This window comes from Carassius gibelio, chromosome B10 (assembly GCF_023724105.1).
Source record: "Carassius gibelio isolate Cgi1373 ecotype wild population from Czech Republic chromosome B10, carGib1.2-hapl.c, whole genome shotgun sequence".
Taxonomy (NCBI): domain Eukaryota; kingdom Metazoa; phylum Chordata; class Actinopteri; order Cypriniformes; family Cyprinidae; genus Carassius; species Carassius gibelio.
Window position 1 is genome coordinate 16,079,423 of NC_068405.1, and position 14,609 is coordinate 16,094,031.

At 37.9% G+C, this 14,609-nt stretch overlaps 1 protein-coding gene across 16 annotated transcripts in view; it reads left to right on the plus strand.

The window, feature by feature from the left end:
• Positions 1-2,338: 2,338 nt before the first annotated feature.
• picalma (phosphatidylinositol binding clathrin assembly protein a) overlaps positions 2,339-14,609 on the plus strand; it is a 39,129-nt gene continuing 26,858 nt past the window's right edge. For all 16 annotated transcript variants that reach the window (XM_052567083.1, XM_052567089.1, XM_052567086.1 and 13 more), the window contains exons 1-2: positions 2,339-2,492; positions 2,611-2,860. In XM_052567083.1, coding sequence (XP_052423043.1) covers positions 2,731-2,860 — 130 coding nt within the window. In that variant the 5' untranslated portion in view covers positions 2,339-2,492; positions 2,611-2,730. The remainder of the gene's footprint in view (positions 2,493-2,610; positions 2,861-14,609) is intronic.

Below are 14,609 nucleotides of genomic sequence, written 5' to 3' on the forward strand. Positions count from 1 at the left end.
TGAGAGAGCTGAGAATAGTGATCCATCTATCTGTCTGTCTCTCTGTCTGTCTATAGATGCTTGAGAATATTTGTATTCTTACGCAACCGATATTGGAATGCATCAAGTTGAATTAGGCAGATATTACAGAATCCTACAAATCAGGTGGGTTTCACTTACGCTCATCACAACCAGCATACAGTCAACACCAGTATAATCAGCTACTGTAATTTACATCAATTATTTAAGCTTAAAAGACGCAGTTCATGATTTATGGATTGCCTCAAAACGCGAGACACAATCTGCTTTTTGATACTTTCTGTAATAGCATATTTTTATCACTAGATGTCTCCCTTTCCATGCATTTTAATTCTTTCACTACGTAAAATCGTTTGTTTTGATTTTCTTTCCCACACGTTTATCAGTTGAGCAACTGGAAGCTAATAAGCCTTTCATTTACAAACGAATGATAAATATCACAACAATAACAATTAGAATAAATTATGAAATAATGTTTTTTGTTAGTTTTTTTACGTAATAAAGATACAAACTACAACTTTTTTCCCCCGTCCCACTCATATATTTTTTTTGTTGCTGTTTTTTTTTTTTTTACTATTGTTAAAAAGTCACACAATCTCTCCTTATATTACATTTTAACATAAAACACACACAATTGTAGCTATATAACAATAATATACATTATTATTTTGTTAACGATGAAAAGCAAATTTAATCAGTGACAAATATATAAATAGACTTTGTGAAACCATGAATTTGGTTGGACAAATTCCGTCACGTGCACCGTCACCAGTCTGAGTGACTAGTAAATAATACACAGAAACTATCCACCTAGAGCTGCCATTTTGGCTCACAAGCCAAACAGCAGTACTCACATTCTACGTAATGCGAGGCACCAGTTCCAATATGTGGAGCCAACATGGCGTCGTTTTACACATGATGTCTGTGGTTTTACACCGACCATTCAGCATCCATATAAACCTTGGGAGGATCCATAGACAGTAAAAGAAATGGACACAGCGACCCCATTGGAACTCAATTGAGACAAATGAAGCCCAGTTTTAGCGTTTTTTAGCACTTCCGTTTCTGACGCGCAGACTCAAACGAAGCTTGACGATGTCAGCAACCTGTCTGACAGATGTAAATCTTCTAAGTGGCTGTGCGTGCAAACTGCCATCGTTAATCTTGCAGAGACGGCGAGCTTGAGTGGGGAGTTCTTTGTCGTGAGTGAGCAGGAGTAAGTATTCTGATTAATTATTTTGTATAGTATTTTAAAATGTAACGCCAGTACGCCATATTAAGTTAATTGCCTGCGAGCTTCTCCTCCTGTCTGTACGGTAATGCGACAGAGAGATGAGTGGTTATGACGCAATCGTTAGCCTATTTTTTACAAAAACTGTTTATACGGGGCCATAATGTAACATAGAAGGTAATGGAGCCCTTTATACATTTTCGTGTATCTTTAGAAATAAATAATGGACAAACAGAGTCTTTAAACGCCTCAGATGTAAAGTTATTCGCTGTCAAAGTGACGCCAAAATGAATGGGAGTCAATGGGAATGCTAACGCAAGTGAAGTTCTGCTAAAAGATGGCAGCCCCCACCCGACTTCAACTTCCGGTCGAGTTCCTTGCCCCTTGGGAGGATCCTCTGAAAAGAGGAAACAGACCCGCCATTTTCCTAGGAGCCTTTTAAACCCAGCAGGGGGAGGCGAGATCATAGACAGTAAAAGAAATGGACACAGCGACCCCATTGGAACTCAATTGAGACAAATGAAGCACAGTTTTAGCGTTTTTTAGCACTTCCGTTTCTGACGCGCAGACTCAAACGAAGCTTGACGACGTCAGCAACCTGTCTGACAGATGTAAACCTTCTAGTAGCTGTGCGTGAAAACTGCCATCGTTAATCTTGCAGAGACGGCGAGCTTGAGCGGGGAGTTCTTTGTCGTGAGTGACCAGGAGTAAGTATTCTGATTAATTATTTTGTATAGTATTTTAAAATGTAACGCCAGTACGCCATATTAAGTAATTGCCTGCGAGCTTCTCATCCTGTCTGTACGGTAATGCGACAGAGAGCCGAGTGGTTATGACGCAATCGTTAGCCTATTTTTTACAAAAACTGTTTATACGGGGCCATAATGTAACATAGAAGGTAATGGAGCCCTTTATACATTGACGTGTATCTTTAGAAATAAATAATGGACAAACAGAGTCTTTAAATGCCTCAGATGTAAAGTTATTCGCTGTCAAAGTGACGCCAAAATGAATGGGAGTCAATGGGAATGCTAACGCAAGTGAAGTTCTGCTAAAAGATGGCAGCCCCCACCTGACTTCAACTTCCGGTCGAGTTCCTTGCCCCTTGGGCGAGATCCGAGAGGAGAGCCACTGAGGAGGAAAAGGGGGAGTTAAGAGAGAGGGAGAGAGAGAGGAGAGTGCGTGACAGAGGGGTTGCGAGAGAGAGAAAGGACGCTGCCGTTAATAGAGGAGAAAACGTTTGGTACGTAAATTTTGCGATCAGCTGACGGCATACATTGAGAGCAAACTTAATTTGGACTCTCTGAAGCGGCGGATGCGTCTTACTTGCAATCTCATTTCTTTTCTCTTTCCCCTGTCAGGTGGCGGAACAGTGTACATCCCAAGGACTAAAGCATTGCCTTTGGATTTATCAGTCCGAGCATATTTTTCCCCCTCTTTTTTTGTTTTCCCCCTTTTTCTGTTTGTTTAAAACTGCGAGGATGTCTGGACAGAGCATAACGGATCGGATAACGGCAGCGCAACACAGTGTTACCGGTTCCGCGGTGTCCAAAACTGTGTGCAAGGCAACCACGCACGAAGTCATGGGGCCAAAGAAGAAACATTTGGAGTGTAAGTGTCATGGGATTTTTTACTATAGTGCTTTCGGACCCGCGTTTGAAAGTTACGTCAGTCACTCGTCGCCCTGGGAACGAGAGGTTCTGGGGCTCGAGGCCTGCTAAAGAGTCACGTTCAGTGCTGCTCGTGCTGTTTAACCAGCTTTCTCCAGCAACCTTTGCTGATGTTGAAACAGGGAGCTTTAAGATAGCATGAGTACAGTGCAGTGCATTTAATGATTTAACTTGCTAACTAATAATTAACCACATTTAAAAATGAGCCCATCTACTGTCTCATCAGGACGCTTGCAGTTTGAGTCGAGTGGATTAATTGAGAAATCTGATGATTGCAAACAAACGTGCTTTCGGTGCAAAATAAAATCACTGTCTGTCTTTTTGAGGTTGCAAAACAAAAAGCAGCACGTTTTATCAGGGTCACATTGATGTACGACTAATGTTTATTTCTTAAAGGGGTAAAGGCAAAATGTTAATTCTGGATTTGTTTGTTCAACAGCATGTTTATGAAATTCATTTTCACATTGCAAACAAAAGGAGCTATTAACTGCAGAAAGTCCAAGCTGCTCTTTTCAATGCAATGAAAGTGATCACTGCTGTAAAGCATATTTTTTTAGTGATTAGCAACTTAAATTTCACTTTATTCTTTACGCAAAAATATCTAGTGACTTCAAAACTTGGAAAATATTGTACATGTTTTTTTGTCTTTTATTTTACAGTGCCTTTTTGGAGCTTGACCGCTATATTCATTATGTGGAAAAGAAGTGTTTAGGCATTTTGTTATTAAAATATATAGAATTGATATATGATCAATACATATTTCACAGAAATGTGTCCAAAATTAGGCATTTCATTGAATAAATGATGATTTTCTTATACGCAGTCCTGACAACATAGTGTTATTAATGTCTTGAATTTACAGATTAGGCAAACCCTAGAGTTATTCAGTTCTTTGGTTGTAGTCGATTTTACAATTAAAGTGAAAAATCTGCTGACTGTTAAAGGTTATGTAACATTTCATTTAAGATGTACTGTGGCAGGTGTTTATAGAGGACGTTATTGTAATTGGCTCAATCCTGGCAGCGGCTGAACTCATGAGACCGTTCTGTCAAGTTAACTTTTAACTTTATGAAGATGTCACATCTTTTTGGCTTGTTATGAGTGTGGTGGAATCAGGTTGTCTTCTCTGAGTGAGATGTTCTCAGGCTCTCTAAGGTGCTGGTGCTGACAGCTCTCATAGAGCCGGATGCCCGGGGTCTCTAATGATTCTCAGGAAGCACACTGGCCTCATTTAGGGCCCATTATGCCCTTATCAGACCGTTAAGAATCGTGTGAATGTCTGTGTCCTTTCTGACTCGGTGAATCAATTGCAGTTTGTTCTTAATTTGTTCAGTTTTGCAGTTGCAGGTTTGTGTTTGCAAACTCATTCTTGAAGTACAGTTCTTGAGTTGTGATCTTTGTTGATCTGTGTGTGTTTTTTTTTGCATAAATGTCATGTCAATAGATGTGGCGCCATCATCTGATTCAAATCAGCTGGTGGCACCACCATATCAAGTCTTTCGCCTCATACTGCTTGTGTACATATAGCTTTTTGCATTCGTTCCTATCCTACAGTGCTAATTTCCTCTGGTGAACTATTTTTAGCTTGGTCTTGACAATACCGAATGGCATGTGTGCTGACAGACGGCTTTTAAAGAGAAGAGAAGTTCTGAACTTAGTGGAGGTCAAGACCTAATTGCCTTCTTCCTTTAAGAGTATGTGCTTATGTTACGTTCTTCTTGATTGTGTGCTTATGTTACGTTCTTCTTGTGTCCAGAATGTTGTTTCACAGTAGTCCAGTGCCCTCAGGTTGGTTCCCGTAGCGTGGAGAGAGTGTGTGTGATGAAGTCTTGTAGGTATTTCAGGGCAGCAGTGTGTTCTGTGCCTGGAGTTTCCTTTGGGACCGAAATAGCAGCGTGTCTCACTCCCCTTCTGTTTGATTTGAACATTAGATATGGCTCAGGCTCAGGCTCCGGCCCCCAGCCTCTTTGATTTGGGCCGGGTTTCCGAAGTAGGGAGAACATTCCTCTTGAACTACCCTTATCCCCGAAATGACCAGCTGGCTGAAAAAAATGTCCTCCAATTGTTTCCATTCCGCTTCATGTTTTAGATTAGGAAAACATTTTAGTTAAAAACATGAACATGGTAATAAATAATGCCACTCTGTTAAGTCAAAAGAATTCTTGTACCTTCACTCTAATTTGATAAACAGGAAAATACATTTAGTGAATTTGGCTATTGATAAATTTTGATGTTCTTGAATGATCGGAAGTCTTCGTAGGTCAGTAGGAGTTACACTGAGCTTACCAATTTAAGGCCGTCTTGTCTTAGCTAATGCAAAGGTTTGCTATGGATTATCAGGTGCTTTATACATCCTTTTATGTCCATAAATAAATGCCAGCTTATGTTCCATAATGGCTGCCATATTAGTCAATAGAGATTGATTGTGTTAGGAAGCATATAAGGAAGTGGTCCATGTTAAAGGTGGAGTGTCATTTATTCTCTCCTTTCCTCACATCGCAAAACAAAATAGAATCGAATTTGGTTGGGTAAACATTTGGTCCTGCCCATCATAAAATTTGCCCACTTAAAGGGATAGTTCACTAAAGAAGAAATAGTTATCAGTTTCTCGCCCTCATATCGTTTCAAATCTGTATGATTTCTTAATGATTTCTCTTGATTCTTTAAATACATTATTTTAAGTATTTTAATGAGATTTCTCCTGGAAAAACATGCAGCAAAAAACGTTGATTCTCATGTGGCAAGCAAGAACGGTTTAGCTTCCACTACATATATGATTTTTGTTTTTCCATTACAGTGGATGCTAATTTTACTGACTCTCCCAAATAATGGGCCATGGATATAAATATGGGGCGTAAACAACCTGATTTGTGTTCATGAGGGTTTAGTGTAAGTAAACCGGTGGATTCAGAGAGCGATTGGGTGGGTAGTGGTTGAACTCATCAAATTGTGAAATCACATACACACCACCAACATCAACAGTGTACCTTCCGCTGTTGTATTTCCATGGCTTGTTGAAGTCATGTTGGCTGGCCTTCTGTGCCTCAGTGCTGTGTAAGCATGTTCAACGGGATCATGGCTTATTCTGGGTGCTCATTCATATCAGTCAGTTCTGCAATATGATAGATGCTTCCTAGAATCTGTCCGAGAACAAATCCACCACACACAAACACACTTACTTATCTTTATGATTTTGAGATACACAGCCGCTCCAAGCAAACTTAGAGCTTGAATTGAACCAACTCATTATGCGTTTTCCTTTGGATCGCTTGATTTCCTGTAGCTGCAGAGCTCTTCCAAGCAGCATGTAACAGGAATGTTCTAAATTATATGGTGTTCATTCCACAGCGTACTTGATCGGGGGTTCAGAATGTAGTCAAAAAAAAAAAAAAAAGTGAGGTAGCTAGTTTGCCTGGTTTACAACTGAAGGTTTTCAGGACGTGAAATGCATCTTTGTCTGATGAACCGTTGGACAGCCGGCGGAAATCGGATCAGTCGTTTGTTGTAATCATAGATTAAAGTGCTCTCATCTTAATTGGTGTGCCTATTGTTTAGTATCTGTATTTTTGAATACACAATTCATAACCCAATTTTAAAGTTGCATTTAAGAAAATAGTAGCTTGAAAGCACCCTAAGCTTACAGCGTGTTGACTGACTGCGCTCTCAATATGCGTAGCTAGAACAGCCATAAAACGTCATCTGCTCCAACAAAGTGACCCCTCTTTGCCATTTTATGGTGTCAGATCACTGTGGCAGGGATCCGCGGTAAGTCAGTCATACCAATGTGAGTGTGTCTACACCCGGGTAGAAATATAGCATGTGACCTGAGAGGCATCAAATGATGGTCGGTCAGAAAGATTGCTGAGTCACCACCCTGCTGTGTGTGAATAGAGTCCAGTTTGGCTTTTAGAGTCACTGTTCGAACCTCCTAGTCAAGCCTGGCTTTAGAGCGTTTGTAGCTGACTTTCTTCATTTTCCATTTCCTAAATTATTGACCCAGTATGCCATTAGCAAAGTGCCTGTTTACCTCAGTGGTTTTAAGTGATCAAGTATTATGTAACTAGTCACACCAACCCAAATACAGCAGAGGGAAAGGTTGTGATGCCCTCCTTACTGCTTTTTGAGTGACGATGACAGAAATTTAGGCCATAAACAGACCATTCAGCAGGGGCTGAACTCACAAAGTATTTGAAAGTGGTCACAGAATAAGTTTTGTTGAAAGTAGCACTAGCTAGGGCTACTTTTAATGACAGTGCTGTGACTTTGGCTGCCAGACAGTTTGCACTGTAAAATCCTCTCGGAAAAGTAAAATAGATAGAAATCTCTGACATTTCTATTAAATATTACAAGGTAAAAACAAAAATGCATGGATGGATGGATCAATCACAATAAGATCTGCAAATTGCTGGAGTTACAATAATTAACTAAAACCATAATAAAAATTGTTACTTGCAATAAAACAAGATATACTAATTTATTTCTCACTCTCTCACCCTCACTCACTCTCACACACACTTACACACTTAATTAACTAAAATCAACATAAAATAACAAATTTAAAATAAAAATAAAATTATAACATCAACTAAAACAAATAAATAAAAATGTATTACAACTATATAGACACAACAAAGAAAAATTAACCGTAATTCTTCGCGAATGATAAAATTGCATGTAAACGGGAGTGAAAAGCTTTGCTCTTGACATGTAAACATCATTATGCGATAAGTCCTTATTCTGATTATTGGAAATAATCACATTCGTGGGCATGTAAACGTAGTCAATTACTAAAACTTAAAAATTAAAGAGAAAGCAGAATCTATTTTAATATTAACAAACCCTAATAAAAAATCAGTGATACTAAAATAACTCGATATTATGCATTTAGAAAATATCAAATTTTATTTCATGCAGACTTTAAAGCACCGTTGTGTTTTAAAGGTCCCATTATTCACGCTTTTTTGAAGCTTTGATTGTGTTTACAGTGTACAATATAACATGTTCATGTTTCACGTGTAAAAAAACACAGTATTTTTCACACAATTCACCTATCTGTATACCGCTGTTTTCACTGTCATAAAAACAGGCTGATGACTTCCTCGTTCTATAAAGTCCCTCCTTCAGAAATACGTAACGAGTTCTGATTGGGCCAGCGGTTCCTGTGTTGTGATTCGACAGCAGCTGAGCGCGTGCTGCCCTCCTCGAAACGTGATTGGGCTAGAACGCACGTGCTAGAGATGTACTTTTTTTTTGCGTTTTTACTGACAAGATGCGCATGAAATTCGCATTCGTTTTTTTGCACAGCCCTAACATCTAGTTAACAAAGCTAAACAGCGTTGCCCTTTGTGTAATAAGTTACAGAAACTGTTAAACGCACCAATTTAAATAATAAAATACACTTACCGGTTGTGGTCCATAAACAACGCCTTCTCCAGACAAAGAGGGAACTGCTTCATCTTTCAAGAATAATCTTTGTGCGAATCCAGCATTAAACTGATTGAGATTGAGAATTTTGTCCTCAGCAAGCTGTCCTCAGCAAAATTTGCTGCAGATAGTTTTACATGTGGATTATAATTTTTGGGAACAGAGTTAAACATAAATTGTAACCATTAATCTCCAAGTACAGCGTCCCTGGGAAGCCCAAAAAAAGTTGATTGGACTCAGAGATTAAATTAACAGCGTTTCAGTGACATGGCAAACACGAATAGAGCTCCTCCTCCTTCTCCGTTGGAGCACAACAAGACCACGCCCCCTGTTTGTGAATTCATGTGGGTGGAGGTTAGTCAAAACACTGTTTTAGTGACGTCATTACTACAGGAACTAGAGGGATGTAGTCCAAACGGGTCGTTTTTTGTAGGCGATTTCTGTTTAATAAAATATCTCGCTTGGCATTGAACTGAGCTTTAGCATTTTACATATATTATTTATACTCTAACAACAACATTACACACTAACTAAAGTTTAAAACATGGGATCACGAAGAAGGGGATCTTTAAATAGTGCTGTCAGTCAATAAGAAATATAAACTAATAAAAAAAAAAAAAAAATCTGAAATTAGTCATGATTTATCCCACCTAACATTTAAAATTTTTAGAACTTTTATATTGCAATAATTCCACATTCAATCTCGAAAATAATGTACAAACAACAAAAAGACAGTATATATTTTAATGTTTAATGGCATCTTTTTATGACTGAAGGCCAGTATCACTGATACCAATAGTGATGTCTCTATAAAATTATTTTCCCCCCTTAATATTTAACCATTGACTATAGCCTCAACATTGCAGTATAATTGAGAGCTAATAATTTTAATCTTTATTTGACTTAAAAAAACAATATTCACATAAACCAGTTATAATGAATTCCATATTTACCAGTGCCCTCTCATCAGAAAAATAGCCTACAGAAATGAAAATTAAAGTTATACAACACTAAATTCTAATTTAAATAGATGAATCATTAAAGCTATAAATTTATTGATCTCCTCTTTTCTCTCTCTCTCTCTCTCTCTCTCTCTTTTTCTTTGATTGATAGACATCAAAGCAGCTGGTTATTAGGTTGTTCTGGCTGCTGTTTGTTTTAGAGCTTCTGCTTCTGAACGTGACGTGGATCTGACACGCATCATATCTTCTCTCAACTCTCTTTACCTTTTCAGACTCTCTTCAAGTCTTAAATTCTCTACTAATGAGCTGACGAGTTGAATCGGGTGTTTTAGATGAGGAAGACCATGCTGACATGCTCCAGAACAGTTTTGAAAACCATTTTGGAGACATGATTTTAAATGTGACTCATAAAATATATTACATGCATGCACAGTTTTAAAGCAGCTTTAATCACCTTTTTCGTATGACTTAACTGACCACGACATTGCATGCACGTAATACAACTCACACTGGTGCACTCTGAGCACCGTACAGGTTCTGTGCTCGTATGACTTGTGCTGAAGTGAAGTTGGAGCACACGTGTCCCATTTGATGTGGTCATGAAAATTTTATGCATCTAAATAAATGTACTTTTCAAGAAGTGGGTTGGCCAACTGTTGCATTAATTGTGTAAAATAATATAGTGGGTTAAACTGAAAAAATGCATCACCGGTTTAGGATGCTGTGTTAGAATAATACACTTCTATACTCGTGCAAAAAATGTGTCTGGTTAGGGTCAGTTGTTCCCAGTGGCAACCTGGTGATTAGTTTTTGCGAATACGTTTCGCACTGTGAGTTAGAACAGATAGTTTATCAGCATTCCTGCTTCCAGACCCTCCCAAATTCAATCGAGACTGTAAGTGTCTTGCCTAGATGAACCCAGTGAACCATTTCAAGATACTTCCTGCATTCTTGTAGGTCGCCAACTATTCAAAATCTAAACCGCCAACAGGAAGTTGTTCCAGAAATCAGAAAAATGTTGGGAGCTGATTAAACGGGAGATGTCTGCAGATAGCAGCACACAGCGACTCTTCCTCAAGATCGGCCTCCATCAGGGGAAATTCATGAGTCAAAACTAAGAGTTTGTTCTCACAACAAACATGCTACTTCATTCTGAACGTCACTGTCTAAATATGGAAGCAGTCCGAGTGATTCAGATTTTCTGTTGATTGTCTGCATTTTTGGTTTACAAAAAAAAAAAAAAAAACTTGATATACAGGTGCATCTCAATAAATTAAAATGACATTGAATTACTGAAATGAACTTTTCCACTCAAATTGTGAAACTCGTGTATTAAATAAGTTCAGTGCACACAGACTGAAGTAGTTTAAGTCTCTTGGTTTCTTTTTTTTTTGTGATGATTTTGGCTCACATAAAAAAAAAAAAAAAAAAAAAAAAAAAAACAATTCACTACCAAATTAGAATATGGTGACATGCTAATCAGCTCAAAACAGGGAATTGGCACGCAAAAAACATGGATTTTTTTATTTTAGTTTTTAATGACCGCCCTGCAAATAAAGTGACCATGTCTTTACCCGCCCCAACCTGACCCAGGGGATACCCATGATAGTGAATTGGTGCATTCTTGTTAAATTGCAGTCAAACTTAAAAGAACTACTTCAGTCTGTGTGCATTTAATTTATTTAATACATGAGTTTCACAACTGGAGTTGAATTACTGAAATAAATGAACTTTTCCGCGACATTCTATTTTGAGATGCACCTGTAAGCTGCTTGCATGTTTTTCCCCTTCTGTAATAATTCATCTTTTTAATCTTTTATGTAGGATTAGCTAATGACCCCAGGAGATCTGCTTGTACATAATACGTGCCACAAAGCATTTTTTTCCAAGATGTTATTTGAGAAAGAGAAAAGTTACCTTGATGATACTTGTTTGAATGTCCGTGCCAGTCTGAGGTAGTAACACTCGCTATTATTTTGTTAATGAGTAACTTTGAGAAAACCATTGATAAAATGCCTCCTGTAACGGTGGTTAAATGAGTCCAGACATGAAGTTTTACTGAATAATGTTTAGAATTTTTCTGCATTTATCCTTGAGCAGCTGTTCTTTTTGTTTGTGAAGACATTCTTTCATGCTCTGCCAAAATGTATTTTATTGTATCATTTTTTTTTTATTACTCGTTAAGCTTTAGCAGCTGCTCTCTTTTTTTATGAAAACTAATGCATGATTGACTTCCTGAATTGTATTTTATTTAGTTTTATTTTTATTTTTTTTGTTCTAGTTCCCAGTTTATCAAGCTTATAACATTTTAGATATTTATTTGTTTCTGGCATATCTGAGTTTCTGTGGCATGGTTCCCTGATTTCTGTGCAGCTGTCTCCTTCATTCTCCTCCTTTCTCCCTCTCCCTCTCTCTTCCCTCCTCTCTCTCTCTTCATCCACTTCCTCAACAAGCTCTGGATTCTACAATGCTGTGAAGTCAAGCCTGCATTCCAGCTAAGATATGTATGTTCTCCTTCTTCTGGCCACTGAGCTCTGTGAATGCGCTCTGTACATGTGGCATTTTTTTTTTCATGATATTTGTGTGCTGGTCTGATGTTAACCACATGGTCTTCATGGGAAGTTTTATTTTCTGGATATAATAAGTTTTAAAAAGTTATTTGCACTTTCTTATGTGTAACATTCATGCATCTGAATTATTATATCACTCAGGGCTCCAGACTCCGAAAGAACTGAGAAAGTTAGACACAAAAGAGTGACCAGTGGGAAGAATGAGTCTGGAGCCCTGTCACTGTAATTATTTTATATTCTAGATATTGCTACAATAAACAATACATGTTATATATATTATTAGAGACTTGTCTTAATAGTTACTGTTGACCAAATTGTTGCATTTTTTTTAACCATATTACTAGTTATTTATTGCCTGTCCAAGTTAGCCTGCAGGTAGTCAGCCCTTTGTGCATTGAGTTTATGTGATGCAGTGCACAATGCTGTCTTCTATCTGTCTGCGAGTTAAAGCCTTCGAATCAGGGGAGCAGTCATTCACTTAATGGTTTCCTGTCCTCTGCCCTCACAAATGGGTCTGCCTGAAGCGGACCAGAGATGTGATGAGGGGAGAAAAAAAAAGTGTCTGTCAGCCTGTTCGTTTCTACCTGTTTTCTGTTACCTGTTTGGCCTGTGTCTCCTGTGGCCTCCTGACATTTCTGTACTTTAGGGGTCAGAGAGTCTAGATATCTCTATCATCAGCTTGTTTTATGACTGAGCATTTTAAAGGATTCCTGTCGAATCGGTTTCCTGTCATGAACTGGAGGAAGTTTGTAGCATCCGGTTGCTGAGTCCACTCTGTTCTCCTGTCATTTAACAAAAGAAAATGGTATTTGAAGGCTCAGGACACCATAGTGATGCCATTAGGTCTTATAGTCAGTCCATTGTGGCTCCATGAACGCCATCCTTCTGTTTAGCTTTGTCAACAGAAGAAAAAATAAATAGATAAATTATATATATGTATTTTTTTTTTCATGTTTTTCTGGCATACAGTGCATTATATATGACAGTGTGCAGCCCAGCCTATCACTAGCTTTAAGATCAATATTCCTGGTTCATTATTAACATTTGTTATGCTCTCATGGTAATGACCCTTCCTATTAGGGATGTCAACGATTAATCGATGATCGATTAATTGTCGATAAGAGATGCAATCGATTAAGGCTATCGATGGTCGGTTAACCGATTCAGTGTTGGGCTGCGTGCGGCTTATGCGCACTCAACACGTGCGAGCGGCTGTGAGTGACGGTGACGATATATAAAAGCATCATCATTCATTCACAATGTACAAATTAAGCTTTTAATGTGATTTAAACTTTAAAGTACATTTAAATAGAAACAACATAAAAGTTCTTCAACATTAAATGCAATAGATGTAGTTACTAATCATTTCATCAGATAACTGTTTTATATGGTGCGCTTTGCAGGGCTGCGGGACACAGTGACAGGACAGGTAGTCTATTCATTACTACAACTTGTTAATTCATTCCTACGAATTATTAATGTGGCAATTGTCCATGTTTCATTAATTTTGTTCCCTAAATAACCCATGATTTAAGTGAAATAAGGGAACAAATTAATAAATCGAACGAATTCTTAATTCATGAAATCTTTAATTTCCCTTCCCATGTTTACCACAGTAAGAGATGCGAAAACAGTTATTAAAAGCGAAAGATAATAAAATAAACCTGGGAAATTAGAGGGTTAGACGATGAAGATTTAGGAAAAGAAACAATGCCTAAATATACTGAATTTGTGGAAATTCGTGACCAACCGGCAAACCAGAACAAAGCCGCGTAAATGAAGACTATGGGTCCAAAAGCATGGTCGCGATCTAACATTTTCCAGTTAACCTATTATTCCTCTAATAAACAAAGCTTTTATACCACACTTGTCATAATCAGATCTTATCATTTCTAAATAAATAATTGCTGGATTCAAAACAGCGATTAATAGGCGCTGTGACCGACACATTCCTGGAGCATTCACTGCTGTCACTAAACGGTGACGCCGAGCATCGTTCACAAGTTTCTGCATGGACCTGACTAGGCCACAGGTTCTAAGCCCTGGGACAAAATGGGATTCTTTAAGGAAAATTTATAGCCTACTAAGTAATAGGCTGAACATAAAAATAACAATTTGTTTTCATGTTTTTTTTTTTTTTTTTTTTTTTTTAAATAGGCTATGCGAAATATATCCGACTTAAATAGGCTAATTAAGATTAATGGATTTAAAACAGAAGTGTGGGCGCTCCATAAGTTCACAAAAAAAAAGGATGACAACGCATTCTGTTTGTTTGCTTTATTTTACAAGAGCACAAATCTTCTGTTTTTATTGTGAGTGTGCACAAATGAAAGTAAACACTTTTGCGGAAAATATATATATTTTTTAATGTCTCAGCTGTTTCGATCGCCCCGGAGCCTGCTGCACACGTATATTCTAGCGATTCAAACTTACATCGCAGTCTGTTCATTATCAAAATAAAATGCCAACTAAACATTAAAAGGTTACACTGGTCAGTTTAAATAGACCGTAGTATAGCTACCGGTCCACTCTGCTGTTATGCCAAGGACGTTTTTGCTCATATGAAGAGGATCATCTTTTCCGTCTATATGCGAATGCGTGTTAAGTACAAGCCTAGTTTACATTATAAATAATAGTTTAACATTCAAATACATTGCGAATATGGAAACATTTCGATTTGTGCCGAATGAGACATGAGCAATAACCTCCAAATAAATCTAGCCAAAGCCGCGCT